Source organism: Condylura cristata, unplaced genomic scaffold (genome assembly GCF_000260355.1).
Source record: "Condylura cristata isolate star-nosed mole 26May11 unplaced genomic scaffold, ConCri1.0 scaffold00004, whole genome shotgun sequence".
NCBI classification, from domain to species: Eukaryota; Metazoa; Chordata; class Mammalia; order Eulipotyphla; family Talpidae; genus Condylura; species Condylura cristata.
Genome location: NW_004567105.1, coordinates 39,721,661 through 39,748,095, shown reverse-complemented (window position 1 = coordinate 39,748,095; position 26,435 = coordinate 39,721,661). Strand labels below are relative to the sequence as shown.

Genomic DNA, 26,435 nt, shown 5'->3' with positions numbered 1-26,435 from the left:
ATCTGTGGCCTTGGAAATAATTATTCTTTCTTTGTGGAATTACAATTCTGTTGCAGTAAAGATGAAATTAGATAATTCATATAAATCTCATATATAATGTCAGGCAAGAGTTCCCTTTTAGATTAATTTTAGCCAGATTGTTATTATCTAAATTATTTCAGTACTTAGAGGATCTTATGTCATATACTATAAAAATACACATAGTAGACACATATTCATTATACTCAATTGGAAATTTATGTACCTTCAAACATACATCTATATATGTGGCTTTCTACTTCAAAGAAATGATTCAATTTCAGTTTATTGATCCAATTGAATGGATAGTGTTGTCAAGATTTCTTATAGTATGAGTAGTATGAGTAGGTGTTTTCACTGTAAGTTTTTTTTTTTTTAATTTAGGAGAACAAATTACTTAACGTAAGTAAATCTTAGACAAAATCAAGAAACTCCTTAAAGTCTTTTTTTACTGGAATTTCCCTTAATCTTTTTTTTTTTTTTTTTAAGATTTACTTATTTATCCATGCAAGAACTGGGGTATAGGCCCGAGGTGGGATGGGTGAGAGGAATTACCAGAAACAGAATGGAGAACAGAACAGGTGGATTGACTATAATAGCCTGCGGAGGGGAGCAATGGGTGAGACAGGAGAGGTCTGTTGCACCATGTGGGTCACCTCCCTGGCCAGGGATTGAACTCGTGCTGCAGTGGCTGTGGATTGGTTCATAGTGCAGTCCCATTAACCCATTGAGTTACCAGAGAGGGTCCAACCTTGTCTGGTTTGATATTCTTGAAAAGTTTTAATTAATCTAAGAATTTTCTCCACCTGCATGATTACAGCATCTTTCTGAGAATTTCAGTATAGTCACAGATCTGTTAAAGTAGTGTATATGTCCATTAGGGTATCACATTTCAGATGGATGATTGAGAGCTACTAATATGAGAACTCAGACATGTTGGAGGTCAGACTAATTCCAGTGAAGTAGAGGCAAAAGGCGGCAGATCAGAATCACAGGCCATTATGAGTTCATTTAAACTATTTTTATTCCCTTGTTGGAGCCCAGTGTTGCATGCAGCTCAGGCACCCTGTGGAACACCCCATCTCCTGGTGGACCATACCTGACAAGAACCACAGCTCACTCCCCTTCCTCACAAGGAACTGAGGTACAGGCAGCTCAAAAAAATCTCAGAAAGGTTGAGTCCTAGAATGAGCTGTTATCTAATGACTCTGGGCTCATTTAACAGTTTAGAATCTGACGAAATTGAAAGATAAGTGAATAAGTCTCCCTAAAGAACAGAACAAAAACATCATCCAGGAGAGCGAGGCTGCCACATTCCCACGTTCTCACTGTCTTTGTGCCACACTGACCATAACAGATACAGGGTGATGTGCTGTTGCCCAGATATCACTAACCAGCATGTTGAAAAAATTTTTGTTTGTTTTTATTATTCTGGAACTTTTATTTATTTTCTAAAGTAAATTAATTTATTTCCAGTAACTAAATGAAACATAACAGTACCTCATCTATGTTTGTCTCTCAACTTTTCCACCCTTTCCCTATTCCCTCATTCTTCTTGCTGAGTTCAAATATTTAGTCCTTCTATTGCTTGCATTTAATTTTTAGGGGGATTTATATTGTAAAGATTAATGAAACCACTTGAAATTTGTCTTTTATTTTTTGACTGATTTCATTTAAAATAATTATGCCAGGGTGCATCCATTTTGCTCCGAATTCCATGCTTTCATCATTCTTAACAGCTGTATAATATTTCATTGAATATATGCTCCACAGATGCTCTATCCATTCATCTTTTGAACGGCATTAGGTTTGGCTTTATTCTTTGGCAATTGTAAACAACGCTGCTATGTATATAAGTGTAGATAGATCTTTTTTATATTACATTTTTCATGTTTTTGGATAAATACCTAATAGTGGTATTGCTAAGATCAAACAGAATTTCCCTTTTTTTTTTTTTTTTTTTGAGAATCTCTTGGGGCAGCAGCATTGGAAGCAGCACTGGATAGAAGAAAGAAAATTTGAGGTCTAAGTAGAGAGAGAGAGAAAGACAGACAGACAGACAGACAGACAGACCTAGAGTTGCTTTTCCTGCTGGAGATGCAGTGCCAAGTTCCTGGACTACTCTCATATTATGTGGGTATCAGATTCAGGGGAGTTGGGAAAGCATTTGGAAGAATGTGTAGAGGAATGTGCATGGTGGGGATATGGATTGGGGATGCATAATTCTCTGGCACATTTGTGGGGATTAAGTAGGGACCCTGCCTGGTGGTGTCATTGTTGCTGATCAGAAGAACATCTTAACTCTAATCCTTGTTTACAGTTAACTTCCTGTCAAGTTTGGCTAGCTGGTTATACTAATCTGGCCATATATCTGCCTACTGTTTTCAGGAAATATCCTCATACCAAGACTAAGCCCTATTGAGAGCCCACCTTCCCTCCATCCTCCCCTCCCACCTGAGCATGACTGCATTTTAGTTTGAACAGCAGGGATTCTGGGCACCAATACAATATCCCGAGAAAAAGAAAAAGAGGGGCTGGGGAACCCACAGTTTTCCCACTGGGGCTGTATCAGTTTATACCCAGCAACAGTGGATGAGAATTCCTTTTTTAATCCTCACTGGCATTTGTTAACTCCACTCTTTCTTATATGAGCCATGTTCAAAGGGGTGAATTGGTATCTCAATGTGCTTTTGATTAAGCATATTTCTTACAATAAGTGATGCTGATCATTTTTTCATGTCTGTAGGCTATCTGGATTTTTTTTTTTTTTTGAGATATATCTGTTGAGGTCCTTTGTGATCCTTGGCTTCAAATTCTGTTCCATGGTATGAGTTTTTGATTTTGTGTTACTGCCATGCTATTTTGATTATTGTTGCTATGTAATGTCATTTGAAGTGACATTATTTCCTTTAATAGAGTTTGATAATTTTCATTGTACAGGTCCTTCGGTCCTTCACCTTCTTTGTTAAGTTTACTCCCAAATATTTAATTCTTTTGACATTATTGCAAATGCAACTGTATTCTTTATTTTCTCTTCTTCTTATATATCATTTGCATAAAGAAATGACACTATTTTTTACATGTGGATTTTCTTTCCTGCCACTTTACTGTGTTCACTTATAATTTCTTGAAGTTTTTGTAAAATATTTTGGTTTTTCTAACTATATTAAAATGGCAACTATGACTATTAACATTTCAATTCTTCTTTTCTAATTTGCATTCCTTTCACATATTCTTCTTACTGTATTGCTTCTGGTACAACTATGTCAAATAACAGCAGTGGTAGTGGACATCCCTGTCATGTTCCTGATCTTAGTGGAAAACTTTCAGTTTTTCATCATTGAGTATGCTCTTGGCTGTAAATTTGTCATATATGTGTTTTATAATATATGAGAGGTTCCATGTATTGCCGTTGTTTGGAGGATTTTTTTCATAAATGGATGTTGGATCCTATTGAATATTTTTTCCTATCTACTGAGATGATTTTATTGAATTGTGTATGTTGAATCAGCCTTGCATTGCTGGATTGAAGCTCATTTGATCATGGTGGCTTATTCTCTTGAGATATTGTTATATTTGTTTTGCAAAGTTCTTGTTGAAAATTTTTACATCACACTCATTAGAGATATTGGTCTATAATTTTCCTGTTTTGTACTATCTTTGCTTTTAGGTTCAGGGTAATATTGGCCTCTTGGGCTTTTATTCTAAGAGAGTCTTTTTATTACTTATTTTGATTTCAGTATTTTTTAAAAAAGATTATTTTATTTATTCATACAAGATATAGGGTGCAGGCCAGAGGTGCAGGGTTGCGGGTGAGAGATTCACCAGAGACCAGGTGGGAAGTAGAACAGGCAAATTGACTGACATATGCTGCTGAGGGGAGCAGTAGGCAAGATAGGAGAGGTCTGCTGCACCATGTGGGTCAGCTCCCTTGGCCAGGAATCAAACTGGTGCTTCAATGACTGTGGATAACTTCATGGAGCTGAGAGTTAACCCCTTGGGCCACCAGGGAGGCCCTGATTTCAGTTTTTGTTGTTGTTGTTGTTGTTTGTTTGTTTGTTTTTTATTTATGTACACAGAACTGATGTACAGACCAGAGGTATACAGGGGATGGTGAGAGGATTCACCAGAGACACAGTAGAGAGCAGAAAAGGCAGATTGATGAAGTACACTGCTGAGGGGAGCAGTGGGTGGAGATCAGACTCGTGCTGAAGTTACTTCATAGTGTGTACTTTTCCCATTGTGCTACCAGGGAAGACCCTCAATATTTTTGATTGGACTGTTTAAGATATATTTCATCCTGGTTTAATCTTGTGAGCTTGATTGAATCTAAGAATTTGTCCATTTCATCTAGGTTGTCCGATTTGCTTGCATAAGTATTTTTTTAAAGATTTATTTATTTATGAATACAAGAACTGGGTTACAGGCCAGAGGTGTGGGGGGCAGGTGAGAGGATTCATCAAAAACAGAGTGGGGAACAGAACAGGCAGATTGAACAAAATACACTGCTAAGGGGAGCAGCAGGTAGGTCAGGAGAAGTTTGTTGTGCCATGTAGATCACCTTACTTGCCGGGAGCTCGTGCTGCAGTATCTGCAGATATCTTCACAATACTGTGTTTTAGTCCATTTTTCTACCAGAGAGGGCCCTTGCATAAACATTTTTATTATAATGTGAATTTCTGCAATATTTGTTATAATTCTACATCTTTCTTTTGTTATTCCACTAATTTCTGTAAGTATAGCTAATGGCTTGTCAATTGTGTTTATTTGTTCAAATAATCAATTATTATTTTCTTTGGTCTTTTTGCCTGCCTTTTATTTTCTGTTTCTTTTATTTCTATTCTACTTTTTATTATTTATAGCCTTCTACTAGTGTTTAGATTACTTTGTTGCCCTTTTTGTAGTGTCTCCTACTGAAGAACTTGATTGTTAAATTGATTTTTTCTTTATGTGGGCCTGTGTTGATATGAGCTTCTTGTATAGTGCTGCTTTAAAGCATTCCTTAGCACCTCATAGCTTGTCACTCCATTGTTGTAGATATTTTATATCTCTTCTTAGATTTTTTTGTTGACCTAAAGGTTGTTCTAAAACATTTTACTTAGTCTTTACATATTGTCATTTTGTTCCAATATTCCTTTAATATTAAATTTCTAGCTTTACAATATGGGTTGTGAAAATGAGTGGTATAATTTGTATATTTTCTGAAACTTGTTTGATGTCCTAGTATATGATATATATATATATATATATTTTAAAGAATGATTTTTATTTATGCATCAAGAACTGGAGTGTAGGCCAGAGGTGCAGAAGGGACTGGTGGTGAGGGGATTCACCAGAGACGGAGTAAGGAACAACACATGATCTACTGAAAAACACTGCTTAGGGGAATATTGTGCAATACAGAAGAGGTCTGCTGTGCCATGTGGGTTAGGTCCCTGGACAGGAATCAAACTCATGCTGCAATGGCTGCCAATAGCTTGATAGTGCTGAGATTTAACCCCTGTGCCACCTGGGAAGCCCTTTATGGTATATTTTTGAAACTGTTCCATGTATTCATAGCTTTTAGGATGGAAAAGTATGAATGTCCAGTAAATCCATTTGATCAAATACTACATTTAAGACTTTTATTTTTTTTGTTAATTTTCTGTCTGGATGATCTATCCCTTTGTATTAGTTTTATGATGACATCTCCAATAGCAATATTAATAAGATTTATGTCTTCTTAGGGCATTGTTCCCTTGATCATTATACCGTACCCAACTTTCTTCTTAATTACCTTCTTCTGGTTGAAAATATAGCATGTTGAATATGAGAATATCAGTTTTTTTTTATTTCTTTCTGAGTTAGTAAGATGTATGACCTTATTTCAGCCTGTTTTTTAGTTTTTTTAGTTTTTTTTTTTGTCTCTTAGTTTAAAATACATCTCTTAAAATGAAAGTATTTGATTACCTACACTGTTAGCCTGTGAACAGGTTTGTTATTGGTGAACTCAAACCATATACATTTAGGATGATTATTGTTATAAACTGTTTATTTTCAGTTATTTTGTTTTTGATTTTTGATTGTTTTATTTTTCTGTTCTTTTTCTCTTTATTCTTTCTGAATTAGTATTTCAGTAAAAATCTTTCCTTTTCCATCTGTAGGTGTCTATTCTGGATTTCTTGTTAGTGGCTACTATGGGAGCTTTACTTCCTACACTTTAGTTTTTTTTTAATGAACTGCTGTCTGTTCTCTGACATCTACAATGGTGTCCTCTGAAAACCCATTAAATATGCTTTGTCTTTACAAAACTCTGGGAAATTTATGCAGTAAAATATGTTTTTATTCATTAAGGTAAGGGGAAGAATAAGGCCCACAAAACTACATCTGTAATTTAGTCTTTATACAACTATAATCTTAATGGGAAATAAACTCAGAAAAATTTGACTTTTAGGTATGCAACTCTTCCATGGATGTACCTGATGTCCAGGATCTTCTCCAGTTCAGATGTTGCTTTCATTTCCTACATCTCTTTGAACTTCATCTTTGGCCTCTGCACCATGCTGATGACCATCATGCCTCGACTCCTGGCCATCATCTCTAAAGCTCAGGTCAGTGGGTTCCAGTGTTCCCTATCTATGAAACCCTGGAAAAAGAGGATGTTCTCTCATGCCTATTCTGTTTTCCAATGGGAATTAAAAAAAAAATTGTACTAGTATCCATCATTTTTTCAGTTCCAGAAAGAGAAATTGACTGTTGTTTTCAACAGTTGTGCCACTGTAAGAGCCATGCGTAGATTAGCAGTTTCTGCTACTTCCTCAGTGAGGGCAGGCCCCACCACCATGCTCTCACTAAGCTGCATAGCTGTGTGCTGATGAATCGCTGGTTGGTGGCTAGAAGAATAAATATATACATGAGAGGTGTGCTGTGGCAGGAGTAAAGATTAGGTATTTCTCTCTATGAGGCCAGATGCTACAGAATCATACCTCTGTGGGATTCCGTGATACAGGATAGTATTGGCTGAAACTAACTACACTCTCAGACAACAAGGAGTCAGCTTTATTGAGGGCAATTCTACCCTCTCCCCTTTTGCTTCTGGCAGATACTTAGTTTTACTACTTTCAAAGTGTTAGAACAAAAGGTTGTCCTAATATTGAATTCTGTGGACAAGGAACATTTCTTTGGATGAGGGAAATGCCTCTCGTAAGAAATCTCTTCAATATGCTTTTTCACATTAGCAAGTCATGGAAGATCATTATCGCCAATAGGAATTTGAACCAAGCTGGGTCCAGCTCTGCTGACATATCCCACTTGTACTTTCCAGTCATGATTCTTCTCCTGCCTCTTCCATGAGACCTGACTTGTGACCCATCATTCACCCACCTTAGTTTCCCTTTTGTGCCTCTGGGAATAGCCTTCTGAATTTCAGTCCTTTTTATTCCTGTATTCCTTTCTCTGGTCTGACTGCATGTTTCTTCCCAATTCCTTGCTGTTTACATGAACCCTGCTTCCTCAGGAGTTCCACACATTTTACTGATTTATGGACTGACTCTATAACCTAGAAGAGTCCTGCCTTCTAGTTTTGGAAAATATGATGCAAGAAGAATAAATGTATACATTTATTATTATGTGACTATCTTTGCTCATACTTAAGTCAGGATGGACCCTGCTTAGTTGTGATAGAATCATGTCCTCACAGTCAGACTTTAAGAGACACCCCAGTGATATGATAATTTTTCTCTTGGTTGTCATGCCTCATGTTTGTATGAAAGCAATAGAATAGGCAAGTATTCATTCTGCATTCAACAAAGGAAACAGTCTAGTTTGGTGATTTGTACATATCTATTCACGCTAATTTGTGTAAATGTGTCTATCTTTTAAACAGCAAATTTGGAGAACAGTTAGTCCCTTAGCTTAGGGAGAATATTGAAAATAGACAGGTTGCGTGGCTTCTAGTAGGGCAGAGGCCATCAGGGATGTCAGTCATGAATTAAGATGAAAAGGAAAAGATACTCAAGGGAGATGTTCTTTAAGTGAGAAATGCAAAGCTATTGTCTGCTACAAGGATAGGGTCAGAGAAGAAAAAGAAAGAGGATCATTTAGATTCAAGGAGAAAACTCACCAGGAATCTACACCCATGAGTTTGGTGGAAATGTTGTTGTTGTTTTTTAAAGATTTACTTATTTATTTGTACAAAACTGGGGTACAGGCCAGAGATGTGGAGGGTGAGAGGATTCACCAGGGACAGAGTGGGAAGCAGAACAGGCAGACTGTGGAAATACACTGCTGAGGGGAGCAGCGGACGGGTCAGGAGAGGTCTGCCTCACCATGTGGATCTCCTCCGGGGCAGGCGGGGATTGAACTCATGGCTTAAGCTTCTTAGTGCAGTGCTTTAACCCGCTGAGCCACCAGGGAGGGCCGGAAATGTGTTTTTTACCTCTAACTATAAACAGCAGTTTGCTTACCTCAAAAGAAATGAGCAACAGTGAGTTATTTGTGGAAAGTGGGTCAAATGATTTTTAACAAATCATAACCATTTTCTTGTTTTTAATAAAGTCTTCCTTTTGCTCTTTATTTTTATATTGTTTGTTTAAGAAATTCAACTGATAAGTGTGTACTTTAAACTATTCACTTGTAAGTAGGGAGCCATGTGATTTTTATCCAATAATAATAATAAAAAAAGATGACTAGATTCTTCCTTCAGTTTCTTAAAAAAAATAATCAAAATTACCCATTGGGTATATATACAAACCATAATGCTAATACAAGCATTATAACTTTTATAAAATCACAATGTATGTGCTATTTTTGTGGAACAGTTCGGATTCTAACTCAAAATCTGAAACTTCTGTCTTTCTCACTGGTGAGGCTTCGAGTATGGAAATATATTTAGAGGAAAAATCATTTAGTAATTTATTTCTCTACATATTTAATCTGATTCCAGATATACTGTATCAGACACATACATATTTTCCCATGACTTTAAGTAGCTGTACCCACTCATATGGTCAGATCATTTAATTCCATGTTATTAAATGTGATCAACTTTGCTCATACATAAGTTTGATCTAAATTCATTATCTTTACTATTTATATTTCATTAGTTTTTAGTACATGAGTTAAAAACTGTATCATTTCTATTTCCTCACTAGTAAAATAATTTTTTTTCATGTATGTTAGTTGATCTAGGGACATAGTTTTATGATAGGTTTGATTAATAAACCCCTTTAAGACTGATTAAAATCTATAGATGATGTGAGTCAAAGCAGAAACTAAGAAAATGTTAAAAGAAGCTCTCATAATTTTCCTATCTCTATGAAAATGAAAATAAATCACAGTGTAACAAGAAATGACCCTAAGTATCTTTATTGAATTTTCTATTGCCTCCAAATATTTAATATATTTTTACTGGTCAGGTTATTAGTTTGCATTTCAAGGGAAAACTGGGTATTATCTGCTATGAAATTCATAAGTGAAAATTTTATGAATTGGTTCTTTAATATTTATGACATGACACATACACTGCTGTGCATTACAGTGTGTACGTTGTGATTTTCATCTCTTATCACCTTACCAAGTATTGAGTTTTACCAAAGGAGGGAGAGACTATAAAATGTGGGTCGAATTTTTCATCATATTCCTGTAGCTTTGTTTAGCAGTTATAGTTAATGTGGTTTTTCTGGGTTAAATAATTTAAAATGCTACATTGAATCTAAAGAACCATAAAATGAACCTGTGTTTCAGTGATTTTTTTCTTTCCTAAAGGCAATATTTCTTGGTGGAAAATCCTATTCCTTGCACAAGAAAGGTCCGGTTCAAGTCCTGGCCTAATTGCATTGTGACTTGAACCCATTAGTCATTCTCTTGAGAGTTTGTTTCCTCATTGGTGACTGAGTTTATTGCTCAGTACTTTATACATTTATTTAGAGAATCAAATGTGATGAAGTTCAGTCAAACTGGAAGCACATAATGCCATGTATAAAATAAGTGATGCTTAATATTTTAATAAATTTAATCTAATAAAATAAATACAGATATACTGTATACTAGTTAAAAAAAACTAGACAAAATGATAATAAAATTTGTTGCTGTTGAGTTTATATGTGTATATATTCATTTTAAAAATTTGTTCAAATTGTGGTCTGTCATATAATTTTTGTTTTCTCCACAATTACATACTATTTGATCTCTTACCGTTTATTCCTTAATCATTCTTGTGTTTATAATACCACTTCATTCTATATGTTTAATAATGACAATTACATATATTTAACCTTGCCTATACATTAAGTGTGAACTAGATATTTTGTATGCTATTTGAAATGCTCAGAGTCACAGCTCCTAATATTATCTACCCATTCAAAAATTAATTTTACCTTGTGACTAGTAGTATTACCCATATACTGAGTCATCTTTAGCTTCTATAACAAAATGCTAAATAACAAGCAACCTGAACAGGAAATCTTTACTTAGCACAGTTCTGGAGACTGGATTTCCAAGAGTAAGGTGCTTCTTGATTCTTCTTTTGGTGAGGCCTTTCTTTCTGGATTATAGATGTCTGCATTTCTGGTGTGACCTCACCACAGGAGGCAAAAAGATCAATCTCTAATGTCTCTTCCTCTCTATGAAAAGACAATTGTCCCATTGTGGGTTGTTAGCCTTAAGGCCTCAGCAAAGTCTTAGCACTTCCTTAATGTTCATCTCTTAATATCATCGTATTCAGGGGAAGGGCTTCACCACATGAAAAATTGGGGGTGGGGCATACATTATCAGTATATAATAATTCTACCTTCAGAGCCCTCAGTTTATATCACATGAGAAATATGTTCATATTATCCAACAGCTCCATAAATCATAGATTTATTTATTTTAGCATCAACTCTGATGTCCAAATGCCATCTAAATCAGGAATGGGAAGCACATGAAGTAGGGTTCCTCCTAAGTTAGAATTCCTCTCCTTTTATAAACCTGTGAAACAAGCCATTTTTGTGCTGCCAAAATAGAAAATGGGACATACCTAATACAAGCTTAGAACAAACATCTTCATTCCAAAAGGGGAAAAAAATGGAAAGGAAGAAAAACTTAAGGGGGGCTAAGCAAATCAAAAGCCAAGCAGAGCAAGACCACTTAATCGTCATACATCACAATAATTTATTTTAGCTTGATACTGTCTGGGAGTAATACTAAATAACAGAGACGGGGGACCTGGAGCCCAGGATCATTAAGGAGAAATGGAAGTTGTGGATGCCTTTTAATTTTATTTCTTTCACTGTACAGAATTTACAGAATATCTATGATGTCCTTAAATGGGTCTTCACCATTTTTCCTCAATTTTGCCTGGGTCAAGGGCTGATAGAGCTCTGTTATAATCAGATCAAATATGACCTGACCCACAACTTTGGCATTGATTCCTATGTGAGCCCCTTTGAGATGAACTTCCTGGGCTGGATTTTTGTACAACTGGCTTCTCAAGGCACCATTCTTCTTCTCTTGAGGATTCTGCTGCACTGGGACCTTCTACAGTGGACAAGGTATGTTCTGCAAGACTCATTCTCGTATGGCACTGACTTTTAAGAAGGAGAGAGAATTCCATCCTGAAGGAGGCAAGATAAGCAAAATATTCTAGTCAGTTAAGATTATATATTTCTTTTAACTGATGTGAGACACTAATAAAAGAAAAATGTCAGTAAGATGCTGAGTTATGCAATATTACTTAACTTTTCCATTTGAAATCACTCTATCTCTTACTTTGTAGCACCTAGTATGGATTAAGTTGATATCACAACATGATTTAGTTTTATGGCTAATTGCTATTAACTCCTAGAATCAGGAGCTTAGGGGAAAGTGATTGCTTTGTATTCTTACAGATATGTGTATATCTATATAGCTCAATACACATATTATATATTTAATAAATGTATATTTATCATAATTTTTATGTCTATATTTGTTGATATATAATGCAACCTATGTAAACACGTGTATATTCTTCTTACTGCTGTAATTAGGAGTTAATCTGGCATTGTAAATATATAAAACATTGTGACAAATGCCATGAAAACTAAGGGGACTAAAATGATGTAAGAAAATAATTACTTTTTAAAATTGGGGTCACATTAAAAATATTGTCAGATAACATATTTTAAGTAGATAGGTAAGAATGTTCCTTCCTAAATAGATACACTATTAATATTTACTAGTAGGTCCCTTATGTAATTTTTCCTTGTCATTCCATGGCATATTGTCTTCATAATTCTTTTTAATCTGCTAAAGAAAGAGAACCATTTGAATACAAATCTTTGTATTCGCGTTCTCTTGAATGCATACCATTACTCAGGAATCTGTTGATTTCCAACATATGACTGAGGTTGAAATAGACTTTGGAGTACCTTTCAAACACAACTGGTTTTGTGATAGGCCCTCACTAGTTTAATCTATTTTAAAACCAACAAACTAGAATCCCTTCTGGCAGATTCAGCTTGTTTCATTTCCAATAGAATCGAAATATACTTTGTAGAGTATAAGTTAAGCCACATTTTTGAATCATGTCTTTGTTACCACTATGTGTGATCAAAAATTATTTTTCTTTATCAGTACAAATTACAGATCACAACTTTTAATTTAATCTAAACATCAGCATGCCATTCCCTTAAATATTGACTATTATGGGGATTACGCTAACAAATGAATGTTTTCAAGTGTAGTCTAAAATATCAAGTTGGAGAACTTAGTGAGGCCCCCTTAACTTGGCATCTTATGTTCTGTGAGGTTCTCTTGGCTCTTCCCTCCATTTCAGAGAAGCTGTTTGCATCAAATAACCTGCCTTATCTGGCCTCTTCATGGATTGACTTCTGTTCCTCCTGTCACCTTCCCAGATCAGACACAGTGCCTTCTCAGTGTGCCTGTCAGACTCATCAGTGCATTTTACTGTATTTATAGTGCACTTCTGTTTGTCTATAAGATGTTTCATGTAGGAGATATTTTTTAATCATAATTCAATTTATTTTCTCACATCATTGTTAGTTTTTGGACCATATTCAATTTCTACCCTTAAGTGCACCTCCTGTAGTTCTTCAAACAGGAAATATTCATACATGTCATGTTGTGTCTAGGATGGCTGGTCATAATAGTCATATGACCCAGAACAGCATTTTTCTTCTGATAATAGGTATTCCATGTCTCTGAAAATTTCTGTTATATCTCCTGGCCATCAGGGTTACTTTATTTTGGATATAGATGATATTTTTTTGGGTTGTCAGTTGGAAGCTGGTTTTGTGGCACATTTCTGAATGCAGAGGAGGCCAACCAGAAATCACCGCAGTCAGTTGTCTTCCACCTGTTCCACTAGAACAATTTGACCTTTTTTAAGATGTTTGCACATCAGGATCCTCAGAGCTCTGAGATCAGAAGTTCTATAGATGAAATCCTGGGAGTATTTATAACTCTTTACAAGTCATCCTAACAAAAGTGGGGGCGGAGTGCTGATGTGGGTAACTTGGGGATGGATCTTGGAAATAGGAGAGAATAAAGATGGTCAGTCAGGCTGAATGGTCACAAAACATACCTTCCAGTGGATAAGATGAAGATGACTATAAAACAGAATGTGTATAATTTGGTGAACGTTTATAAAATGAACATACCTGTTTACCTTCTCCCAGACTGAACACTTTCAGCATCTCCAACCCCATTTTAATCAGCAACTACTCTATGGGTGATCAATGTTCTTATTTTTATCTACATGATACACTATTTGTAACACACATACATATAGATTTTTATATAATATAAGTTCCTGAGTAGCTATGTTTTCTCATAATTTATGCTGTGTTGTTGAATAAATATATATTTGTGCAGGAAACAAATACAAGTAGCTGAGGACTGACAATGGATTTTTTTTAAAGATTATGTATTTATGTACACAAGGATTGTGGTACAGGCTGGAGGTGCAAGAGGTGAGAGGATTCACCAGAGACAGAATGGGGAGCAGAACAGGCAAATGTACAGAAATATACTGCTGAGGGGAGCAGTGGGTAGGTCAGGAGAGGTCTGCCATGTCATGTGTTCACCTCCCTGGCCAGGGATCGAACATGTGCTGTAGTGGCTTTGAATAGCTTCATGGTGCTGTGCTTTAACCTGTTGTGCCAGAGAGGAGCCAGCAATAGATATTTACTGGACTTTCAATACTTTTTTTATTCTAAAATAATTTAAGACCCACATGAGATTGTCAAATTAATCCAAAGAGTTCCTATGTAAACTTTACCCAGTTTTCCCACTGATAATATATCACATCAATAGTGTGCTGACAAAGCCAGGAAATCAGAGTTAGTAGAGCACAAACTCAGTGGTCAATGCCTATTTAATTATTAAAATGCTAGCATAGAAAAAAATAAAGTGAAATGCTAACATATTGCAGCATACAGGGAAATTGAAATTTAAAACGCTCCAAATTAAAAATCATAAAGAAGATTGATGTGTATATGTACCACATTTTCTTGATCCAGTCATTTATTTTTGGGCATTTGGATTGACTCCATGTCTTCCTTATTGTAAATAGAGCAACAATAAACATAGAGGAGCAGGTGTCCTTTTGAGTTAATGTTTTTGTGTCCTATGGGTAGATACCTAGGGGTGGACTATCTGGAACATGGATGCTCCATTATTATTTGGTGACCAAAAAATATAAACTCATGCCATTTTGGCAACATAGATGGAGTTTCTTTCTTAGTGAAATAAGAAAGAAAAAAAAAAACATCAGATGGAAGCAGAGACATTCTACAGGATGGGAGAGGGGAATAGGATCAAAACTGGGGGCAGGAAGAGTGCAAAGGACTTTGGTAATGGCACATGGATGAAGTGGTGTTGGGAAGTCCATGGGGATTATAGATGAGATGAAAAAATGGTACAAATGTAGGATGATGTGTATATATATTATATACTATATATTATATAACATATAATCTTATATGTATTATATACTATACAATATATGCATCTTATATATGTGTCATATATTATATAACACACACATCTCATATATACACACATATGATATATGTATGCATATATATTCTTTAATCTCATTATGTATATATAATGTATAATGTATATTAATGTATAATGTATAATGTATAATATATAATATATAATATATAATATATAATATGAAATGTATATATTGGGCTAGATGAAAGGATTAGATAACATGCACTTTGCATAATGCCTTGTATAGCATAGTCTATAAGTATTTGTCAGATGAAAACAAATTTAATTTGATTGAAAATTAGATTTAGAGTAAGAAATTAGACTTGAAAATTAACTTTGCTTTCATCTGACAAATACTTATAGATTATATTGTACAAAGAATTATGCAAGATTATATTGTAAAAAGAATTATGCAAAGTGCATGTTATATAATTAGTCTAACCCAACATATGCTTTGTAATTGTCCCATTTGCATATTTTTATATACAATTCAATTACTTTTTACATTTATCATATAACTGATGTGATTTCCTGATTCATAAAATTGAAAAGCTGCTTTAGTTTTCTATCACTTCCCTGTCTTTTGGACACATGCACATTTCCTGTCTGAAAGAAGAGAAACAGTGACTGAATATCAGAACACAAATGCCCATGTTGAAAATGATTCATTAGATGCTGCATACCTCACTTTCTGTACTGTCAGATCACAGAATTGTCTCCCTATAAACGCAGCCCATCCTGTTTTCCAGGTGTGAATTAACTCTGATTTTATCTTTCCAGGGGTCACTCTGCCCTTCAAGGCACTGTCACAGCAGCTAAGGACATAGATGTTGAAAAAGAGCAAATGAGGGTGTTGAAAGGAAGAACTGACCGAGACATCCTTGTATTATGCAACCTGAGTAAAAGCTATGGCAGCTTCTTCAAGAAGACTACTGCTGTGCAAGACATTAGTTTGGGCATACCAAGAGGGGAGGTAAGAAATTTAGGTTTTTCTATCTTTTACTTTTCAACCATGTGTGACCCTACTTGTTGATCTTCTGTGTTATTCTCATAAGGCCTGTAATCAGACTAGCCTTCCAATTTCAGAAATATCTGACAATCAGTAGAAGCAGCAAACAAGTGGAAACTCCATTAGCTCTTTCTCACGTTCAAATTTTGTTGCCTGATTGATGGGGTTCATTTTATTTCATTATTTTTCAAATTTAATGTGATTGAGAAATTTTAATTATTGCTTAGGCTTTTTGATTACTTTTTATTGAGTGAAAATATTTTGTAAATCCAATCAATTACGGAAAGCACTTCTAAGTCTTACTTGGACTTCAGTAGCTTTAAGTGGCCAATTGAGGCTGTCCATAAAGTGCAGTCTGGAGATGTGCTAATCATGTGCCCTAGCAACAGCTCAGGCTTTCTTTTTTCATGGATATCTATTAATGCTACTAGATATGTTTAATCAGAACTGACAAACATAATAGAAATTATTCTAATTTGTGCTTAATGCATAAAGAAAAATAACTTCTAGAAATGATTACTTTAAACTAATTGTTAAAAATCAGAGAGCACTTACAATCATGTAGTATCAAGAGCTGAAGAAATTCAAGCCACGATGTTGCCTTATCTGATTGAAATTCACATTTTGCTTTACAGTAAGTGAAGACTGGGCAGATGGAAAAATCTTCAATAAAATATTAGCTAGCCAGGTCCTCCCTGGTGGCACAGTGGGTTAAAGCACAGCACTGAGAATCTAAAGCCGCTTCCACATGAGTTCTATTCCCTCCTGTCCCGGAGGTGACCTCTCCTGGCCTGCCCACTGCTCCCCTCAACAGTGTACTTCGTCGATCTGCCTGTTCTGTTCCCCACTCTATCTCTGGTGAAGCCTCTCACCGCCCCTAAGCCTCTGGCCTGTACCCCAGTTCTGTATGCACAAATAAATCTTAAAAAAAAAAAAAGATAGCTAGCCAAAACATACTTTGCACTGAAAGAAATAAACACTAGGATTAATAACACACATTCTAGGATGATTCAGCATCTAAAAATCAATCAGTATTATTCACATCAACATAAAAAATGATAAAAAATAAATAAAAGTGCTGCACGTCTTTTCACCAAAGCCTGGTAGAAAATGAGGCTGTCCACTCACTATTACTACTCAGGATAGCATTGACAATCCAAGATAGAACAATTAGTCAAGAGAAAGCTAAGAAACAAACTCAAATTGGGTTAGAAGTAAAGCTATCATTGTTTTCAGAAGACATGATAACAGATATAGAGTACCCTAAAGATTACACTAAAAAGTAACTGAAACAATATATTAGTTCTGTAAGATGTCAGGTTATAAAATCTATACACAAAAATCAGTTGCCTTGCTATGGACAAACAATGAGTCAGATGAGGAAGAAATTGGAAAAAATGACAACATTTGCAATCACACATACATGAAAAATATTAAGTGCTTACGAGTAAACTGAACAAAGGAGGTAAAGGACTATACAAAAACTATAAGACATTGTTCAAAGAAATAGAACAAGACACACACAAAAAATAGAAAGCTATGCTCTACTTATGGATTAGAAGAAACAACATAGTCAAAATTGCCATTCTCTATGGGGATTATAACAGATGAAAAATGCACATTTGTACATTTTTATTTATATTTACATCATACTTCATTTTGTACTTCCTATATACATACATATATATATATATATATATAATAAAAACAGCATCCTACCCAGATCATTATAAATATTTAATGTACTTCCTATCAAAATTTCAATAGTGTTCTTCAGAGAAGTAGAATATCTCAAATTCATATGGAACCAGAAAAGAGAGGGGGGATAAATTATAGTATTGTACTTCCAGACAATCATAATCTATAATACAGAGATTTAACAATTTAAAAAGCATGATACTAGAATAAAATCAGACACACTGACCAATGAGATAGACTTGAGAGCCCAGGAATAACCCCAGACCAATATGGATAGTTAACATATGACAAAGGAGTCAAAAACATACAGTGGCATACAAAAACCCGGTTCAAGAAATGGTACTGGGGAAACTGGACAGCAACATATAAATGAAGTGATGTAGATTATTCTGTTAGACTATACACAAAAATCAATTCAAAATGGGTAAAAGACTTGGATGTAAGACCTGAAACCATAAGATACAATAGAATAAAACATAGGCAAATGCTTCACAAAATAAGCTTCAGTGATGTCTTCAAAGATCCATCTGCACAGCTAGGAAAACAAAAGAGAACATAAATAATCAGGAGTACATCAAACTAAAATGATTCTTCACAGAAAAAGAAACTGTAAGCAAGACAAAAAGATACCCGATGGAATAGGAGAAAATACACAAACGCCATTCATCTGACAAGGGCTTTTGTCAAGGATCACAGAGAACTTATATAACTCAACAAGAAGAAACAAAACCCCAATCAAAAAATGGGCACAAGTGTCAATAGTCACTTCTCAAAATAAGACATAGACTAACTAAAAGACACATAAAAATAATCAACACTTCTCATCAGGAAATGCAAATCAAAATTAAAATGAGATGCCAATTCACTCTTATCAAAAAGACCCACATGCTGATAAGATATGGAGGAAATGTAATATTTTTACCATTTTGATGGGAATGAAGGCATACTGCTTTGCAAAGTATGGCAGTTTCTCAACAGACTACAAATTGATCTACCATACAACAGAGTAATTCCACTCCTATCTACCTGCACTGCAGAATTATTTACAAAATTATCTACCTACACTGCAGTGCTTTTTACAAAGTTGTACTTTGGGAAAAAAAAAAAAAGAAATTCCAAAAAGCAAATGTGGATAAAGAAGATGTGGTTAAACAGATAAATAGATATACACACTGGAATACAACTTAGTGATCAAAAAAGATAAATGCTATTGTGGCAACATGGATGGAACTGGAAGGGATTATGCTAAGCAAAGTAAATCAGAAAAAAAGATAGGCAATAGTGAATGTGGAATAGAGAGAGAGAAAAGGGTCAGAAAATGCCAAATTCAAATCTAACCCTTCAAAGTCCACTGTATAAATGAGGTATGCAGAAGGGGAAGAGGGAACACAATAGAACATTAGTGAACTATGAAGCATTGGTAGTAAAGGCAGAAATTAAATTGTTAAAAAAAAAAAAAGTGTAACTAACATTGCCTCAAAAAAAAAAAATGCCACTATGTTTCCTTTATGGTTTTAAGATAGAGAGTAGGAGAAATTTTTAGTAAACATGCTCTAGGCATCTGAAATGGTCCAAGATGCCTTTTTTTTGTTTGAATTTCACTTGCTAACTTGCATGAGGACCTTAGTTCAGTTTTCTAGATAAGAAACACTATGAAGAACCTGTCAAAGAGTCAGCTAATACCCTGTTCTTCTAGAACTTGTCACTGTGTAGGAAAGAAAATATCATTTTGTTTTTTGGCCTTTTGGCTAAGATCAATATCATAAACATATACAGTGTTACATATGGCAATGAGCCCTGCAATGCCCTAGAGATACAATTACAGAGAGGGAAACTGGATGCCAGGGAGTGGGATGATATTTAAAAGATGGAATTAAAAAAAAAAAAAAAACTGGACTAAGGCTTGAAGTACAGACACAGGTTAGATACCTTGATGGTATACCATGGACTGTCTCAAATATGACCTTCTGACTAGTGCTATGTGGGACAGGACAGGTCTGGAACACATGGACTCATATGTAGATAGTGGGACAAATCCAGCTGAGTTGGGGAGAGTATGGCTTTTGAAGCAGGTGACGATTAGGCAAACAGCTGGTAGCCAGAGGTATGCAATTCGGTTCTATGATAGTTAGGTGGGGCATGGTAGCTGTCACTTTATGTGTCAAGGAGCCAGTAAGCCAGCTTATGTCAGGGAACAGCAGCTGCTGACTTTAGAGAACATGACTTGGAAGGAACTGGTGAGAATCAGATAGTCAGCAACTATCAAGGTATCTCTGGCTCAGAATATACTGAGGTTCAAAATAAAAACTGTGTTAAAAGAAAAAAACATATAGTCCATTTTTCACATGAAATGTAAGATACAGTCAAACTAAAGAAAAAGTTGCTTGATGCTCAGTGTTAACTACAGAAATGGGGTTCTTCATGATAATGGCATAGTTTACCTAGAGCCTATGTTAGACAGGAAAATAGAGAAGATGGGGAGACTAGAGAATATTTTTAGGGAGTACTTTGTACTTCACAGGGAAGTCATGAGAAGAATAATGATTATTATAATGTAACTTCCTTTGAGTATATGTTCTTCAAAGACATCTGGTAAGTAGCTTGACTATGGATTAATGCTGGAATTATTACACCACTCAGATGCCATGGGGATTGTCAATCGGTGGATGTCAGTTGTCAATTGGTAGTAGATGGTGACTGGACATTTGGTTCTGGTCACAGCATTATATATATTGTTATTGAATTGATAAATGATTATCTGAAACCTATACAGTGTGGTCAATGACTGTTACCTCTTTAAAAAGAAGATGGAGGAAAAAGAGAATTATTATTTTTTTACTTATGCATACAAGAACTGGGGTACAGGCCAGAGGTGCAGGTGTTGAGAGGATTCATCAGAGACAGAGTGGGGAGCAGAACAGATAGATCTACCAAAATACAAGGCTGAGGAGAGCAGAGGTTTGCCACGCCATGTGGGTCATCCCCCAGGCACAGGATAAGACTTCTGTTGCAGTGGCTGGGATAGATTCATAGTGCTGCAGTTTGACCTGTTGTGCCACCTGGGAGCTTCTCCACCCACCCCACAAAAAAAGAGAAAATTCTAAAAAAATAATATTGTGATCTAAACGTGCTTTATAAAATTGTTTGATTTTTTTTAAGATTTATTTATTTATTCATACAGAACTGGGGTACAGGCCAGAGATGCAGAGGGTGAGAGGATTCACCAGAGACAGAGTGGAGAGCAGAACAGGCAGATCGACGAAGTACACTGCTGAGGGGAGTAGCGTGAGGGTCCGGAGAGGTCTGCCGCGCCATGTGGTCACCTCCGGGGCAGGCGGGGATCGAACTCATGTGGAAGTGGCTTAAGCTTCTTAGTGCAGTGCTTTAACCCACTGCACCACCAGGGAGGGACAAAATTGTTTGATTTTAAGAGTCTAATAATACCTCAAACCAATTATAACTCAGAGTTGCCTAAGAACAAGTGTTTCTGATATAATTTTGATTTTAACCTATTTTTTCCCTCTCAGTGCTTTGGACTTTTAGGGGCAAATGGAGCTGGGAAGACCACCACATTCAAAATTCTGAATGGGGACATCCCTCCAACCTCTGGACATGCCATCATCAGGACTCCCATGGGGTACATTCTAGATAATGATTAATTAATCATTATTAATGATTTTAGCTACCTAAAGATAACTTATTATTCCAGTGAAAACCAAGCATTCTTTTGTTTCTCCAAAATGAAATCTGAGACCACATTTCCCTCCAAATTTGCCTTCCAGTTATCACTCCTTAGAAGAAGAAAAAGAACCTCCAAATTCAATTTAAATTTTTGTCCTAAAAGTGTGGGTGGTATTGGCAAAAAGCAGCAGAGGGCTGTGCATTTTGACAGACATGAAATGGGGTTAAGGTATGTTATTTCTTGATAAATGCCGCCACATGTATCAGATGAGCAGGAAGTAGGAGTTCTTTTTTGAAGATCCAGCTCCAAAATAGCCTCTCATATTCAAGGGGCTAAGTGAGTCCTTCATTTGCAGCCTAGTGATGACAAGTTTGGTGTGGGGAGACTGTATATTTTAAACATCAAACATGGTACTTGGGTATTGGGAAAGACATTGATTCCCTTCCTTCACTCTAAATACAACTGCAAATGCTAACGTCCTGCACATAAGGTACTGTTCATGACAGTGAATCCTGTATGGACTCTTGAGGACAACTATCCCCAAAATAAGTGTGTGTACGCACACACACATAGTGAATGTCTAACTTTCTCTATTTTTCCTTATTACTTTATTGAGCTATATTTGACATAATAGTACACTAATTTCAGGTGTGCACATAGTGATTTGATATTTGTATATAGTACAGAATGATCATCACAGTAACTCCAATCACCATATATAGTTACAAACTTTTTTCTTATATTGAGAAATTTATATCTACTCAGATATATATATAGTAGTATGAGCTATTGTCACCATGTTACACATTAGATTTCATTGCATTTCTGTGACTTATTTAACTACTTATTTTCATGTGTTCTTTTTAATCAAAATAACATTGGCTTATGCCTCTATGTATGTTTCAGAGATGAAGGATCATGAGCCTTCAGATGTATATTTTCCACCACACCTACTACTAAGGAACCCGTATCACTGAGCTGGTTCATTGAGAACTCTCTGTACTTTGTTCTCCATCCTTCCCCTTTCCTTATGACACTCTCAATTCTACAGTCACATTTTATGAGTTGTTATCGGTTTGGTTTTGTCTGATTATTTGTTTTGTTTTTCTATATTCCACATATAATTGAACTCATCTGGTAATACTCATTCACCTCTTGATTTATTTCACTTGGCATTATCCTGTCCACTTCTATCAATGTTGTCACAAATGACAAGAGTTCATCATGTTTTGTTTTTTATAGCTGAGGAGAACTTTATTGTGTATTTTTATAATATCTCCCAAATCCAGTTAGCTGTCCTGTATGTTGTTTCATTAACTTGGTTAACAAAATAATGTTAAAATGAGTATGTGAGTGTATATTTTCCTTCAAATTTGTGGTTTTGGTTATTTGGGTAAATACCTAGGAGTTGAATTGCAGGATTATATAGTGACCAATATGTAATGTGCTGAGAAACCTCCCTACTATTTTGTAGAGGGACTAAGCCAGTCTAACCTATCAGCAGTGTATGAGCATTCCTTTTGCTCCACATCTCTGCCAACATATTTTTATTATGAGATGTTATCTTATTGCATTTTTGATTTGTATTTCCCTGATAAATGATGATGAGAATATTTCATGTACCTGTTAGCCATCTGTATGGCTTTTGAGAAGTTTATACCTAGTGCTTCTGCCCCTTATTATTATTATTATTATATTATTATTATTATCATCATCATCATCATCATCATTATTATTGATTGGTTGTGTTCTTTTGTTGTGTTTGTATGTGTTCTTTATAGATCTTGGTTATCAGTCCCTAGTCAAATATATGATGTGCAGAATTTTCTCTTATTCAGTAGGGTATATTTTTGTTTGAGGATATATTTTTGTTTGTTTATCTGTGCCGAAGCTTTTTAGTTTGTTACAGTTATATTTGCTTTATTTATTTGTTATATTTGCTTTATTTCTCTTTCTAGTGGAGATGAATCCACAAAATATCACTGAAGTCAGTGTTGTGAAGTGTTTTGACTAGGTTCCTTCTGTGTATTTTGTGGTTTCAGGAGTTGCTGCCCTGTCTTTAATATATATTTTTAAATGTTTGTCACAGTACTTAAAGAAAGACATTGAAACTTTGATAGGGATTGCATTGATATCAATATTGCTTTGTGTAAGATGGAAAAGAGTATATTTTGGGGGTTGTTTACTTTTTTCCTTAGTTCTATACTGTTTCTTTTGTCTTTATTTCTTGGCAGTCTCACAATTTTATGCCTTGGTGTAGGTCTCATTATATTTAGATAACTGGATGTTTGTTTATTTTATGGACTGGTATATTTAGTTCCTTCCTCAGGTTTGGGAAGTTTTCCAGTATTAATCATTTTAATTAGTTCTCTATTTCTTCTTTCTCTCCCCCTCTTACATAATACTTATTACTCTTATGTTGCTTCCCTAGTGGAGTCAAATAATTTGCAATGTTTCTTCATTTGTTCCCCTTCATATTTCCTTTCTTCTTTCACCTGGCTTCTTTGTCCATCTATCTACTGAGATGACTGATTTGATCTTTCTTTAGTATTTTTTTTAAAGTTTTATTTATTTATGCATACTGAACTGGGATACAGGGCAAAGGTGCAGGGTGATGTGAGGATTCACCAGAGACAGAATGGGGAGCAGAACAGGCAGACTGATGAAATACACTTCTGAGGGGAGCAGCGGGCAAGACAGGAGAGGTTTGCTGTGCCATGTGGGTCATCTCTGGGGCAGGAATAGAACTTGCACTGAAGCAGCTGAGGTTAGCTTGCAGTGCTGTGCTTTAACCTACTGCTCTACCAGGAAGGGCCAATCTCCATGTCTTTGTGGTTGCATCCTGGAATGTGTTTGTCTCTTTGTGATGATATATTTACCTAAGGGGTCATGACACCGTGTGTTATATTTTCCTTTATGTCTATTTTGCTTCTTTTGAATTTGCTTATATATATATATATTTTTTAAGTCATAACCAGTGATCAAGTTTTCAGAACTTCTCATTTTCCAGCAGATGATTTTCCAGCAGGTGATTCTGTGGTATCATTTACTTATAAATATTTACTTGTACTAGATTTTCCTGGCTTTACATTATTTTAGATATTTGGTTTGTCAGATATTTGGGTATTGTCTGGGTATATACTACACCCACCAGTGTATATTGTGTAGACCTGATCTACATGTTCGGTCTCAGGAAATAGGGAGAGTCCTGGAAGAACCTAGTTGCTCATGAGAGTTGGTGAGATTTGGGGAAGGTTTGTGCTGTGGTAACATCGGTAGCATTCTTCTCACTTTGCACAGTCTGTAATCAGTGTAGCTCCAAATTAGACCACACCATCAGTTTCAACCCTGAGTGGGGGTGTTGGAAACACAGTACAGAAATATATATATATACACACACACACACATATATGTGTGTGTATATGTATGTATATGTGTATACACATATGTATGTATATACATGCACATATGTACACATACACACCCATATACTGAGGCTGTAGATGCACACCACTCAACTCTCCCCTCCATAGGGCCACTGGCTCCTAGGTTTTCAACACAGGCTCCTACACTGAACCAGGACTCTAGGCTCCTCTTGCATGGACTTGAATCTTTTAGTGTCCTATTGCTGTCCTTGTAGAAGCCTTCAAATAAGGTACAACTTTGTCCCAAATCACAGGAACTTCTGGCTTTTTGTACTCCTAGATGAACTTTCATGTTATCCTCCCTGTAGTGAAGTAGAGATTCCTGTGAGACCAAGTTGGTCTGTCTTTCCTTATTTTGTCATCTGTGTGCCTCTTTGTATGTGCATATATGTGTTTGTGAAATATAGAAATTAAATGTAGGGAATTTTGATGAATATTGTAAAATGAGATAAATTTAAAGATCATTTAGTATGTTTATACTTACTCCTTCAGCATTTCATAATCCTCTTTAAAACTCACTATTCAGTTTTAGTATTTTGCAAGTATGCTGTACATGATTTCTCATTGTTAAATGTACCCAGGAAACTGATCATGTTAACATATTTATTTGTTATGTAGGTTCATTTTCCCCCATGATCTATCCTATCCATATCCTATATTTAGTATATTTGTCTCTTTTTATATTAGTTATTTCATAGGAGTTCTTTGTATGTTCAACTGGAAGTGATCTTTTCATGTGCCATGTTTGAAGTATTATCCTTCAGTAGCACCTTTTATTTTAATTTTGTTCTAAAATGTTTTGTGTATGGATGTTTTTACTTTTGGTGAAGTCAATTTATTAGCTTTTTCTTTGCTATTTCTTATTTTTTGATTCTTCTTCTTATTTTTTTTTTTTCTGGGCCTCCCTGATGATGCATGAGTTAAGTCTCAGCACTATCACAACAGCCTTAGTTAGATTCCTGGCAGGGAACTGTCTCACATACAGGGCAGCATGCCTTTCCTGTCTCATCTGCTGTTCCCCTTAGCTGTATATTTCAGTAAATCTGCCAGTTCTGCTCCCTACTCTCTCTGTGGAGAATCCTCTCACAGTTTTCACCTGGTCTATACTCTAATTCCTTTGTGCATAAATAAATAAAAATAAATCTTAATGGCCTCCCTGTTGGCACAAGGGGTTGTCTCAACACTATGAAACTATCTGCAGCCACTGCAGTTTAATCCCCGGCTAATCCACATGGCAAAGCAGACCTCTTTTTTCTCACCTGCTGTTCCCCTTAGCTTTGTATTTCAGTAATTCTGCCTGTTCTGCTCCCCACTCTGTCTCTGGTGAATCCTCTCACACCCCATACCTCTGATCTATACCACATTTCTATAAGTAAAAAATATTTTTTTCAAAACATAAATTATGTTTTCTGAGATCATTCAGCCATTCTTCATATTTTCCTTTTAATATTTACTCTTTAGCTCGATGCTCATTATTTGTAAGTTATTTGTATTAGATACATTTTGTTGAAAAAAATACTGTTTTTTATATATAAAAATAAAATGTATATTTTAAGAATCATTTTACCAAGCTATAAAAGCCACAGTATTTGAATTTTGATTTGACATGTATTTTAGTTTGAGAGTATTTGACGTATTTTGT

At 35.5% G+C, this 26,435-nt stretch overlaps 1 protein-coding gene across 1 annotated transcript in view; it reads left to right on the top strand.

The window, feature by feature from the left end:
* ABCA13 (ATP-binding cassette, sub-family A (ABC1), member 13) overlaps positions 1-26,435 on the top strand; it is a 436,597-nt gene that overhangs the window by 338,026 nt on the left and 72,136 nt on the right. Inside the window, exons 52-55 of the mRNA XM_004676530.2 lie at positions 6,452-6,608; positions 11,275-11,528; positions 15,760-15,952; positions 21,214-21,323. Of these exons, the coding sequence (XP_004676587.1) occupies positions 6,452-6,608; positions 11,275-11,528; positions 15,760-15,952; positions 21,214-21,323 (714 nt within the window). The remainder of the gene's footprint in view (positions 1-6,451; positions 6,609-11,274; positions 11,529-15,759; positions 15,953-21,213; positions 21,324-26,435) is intronic.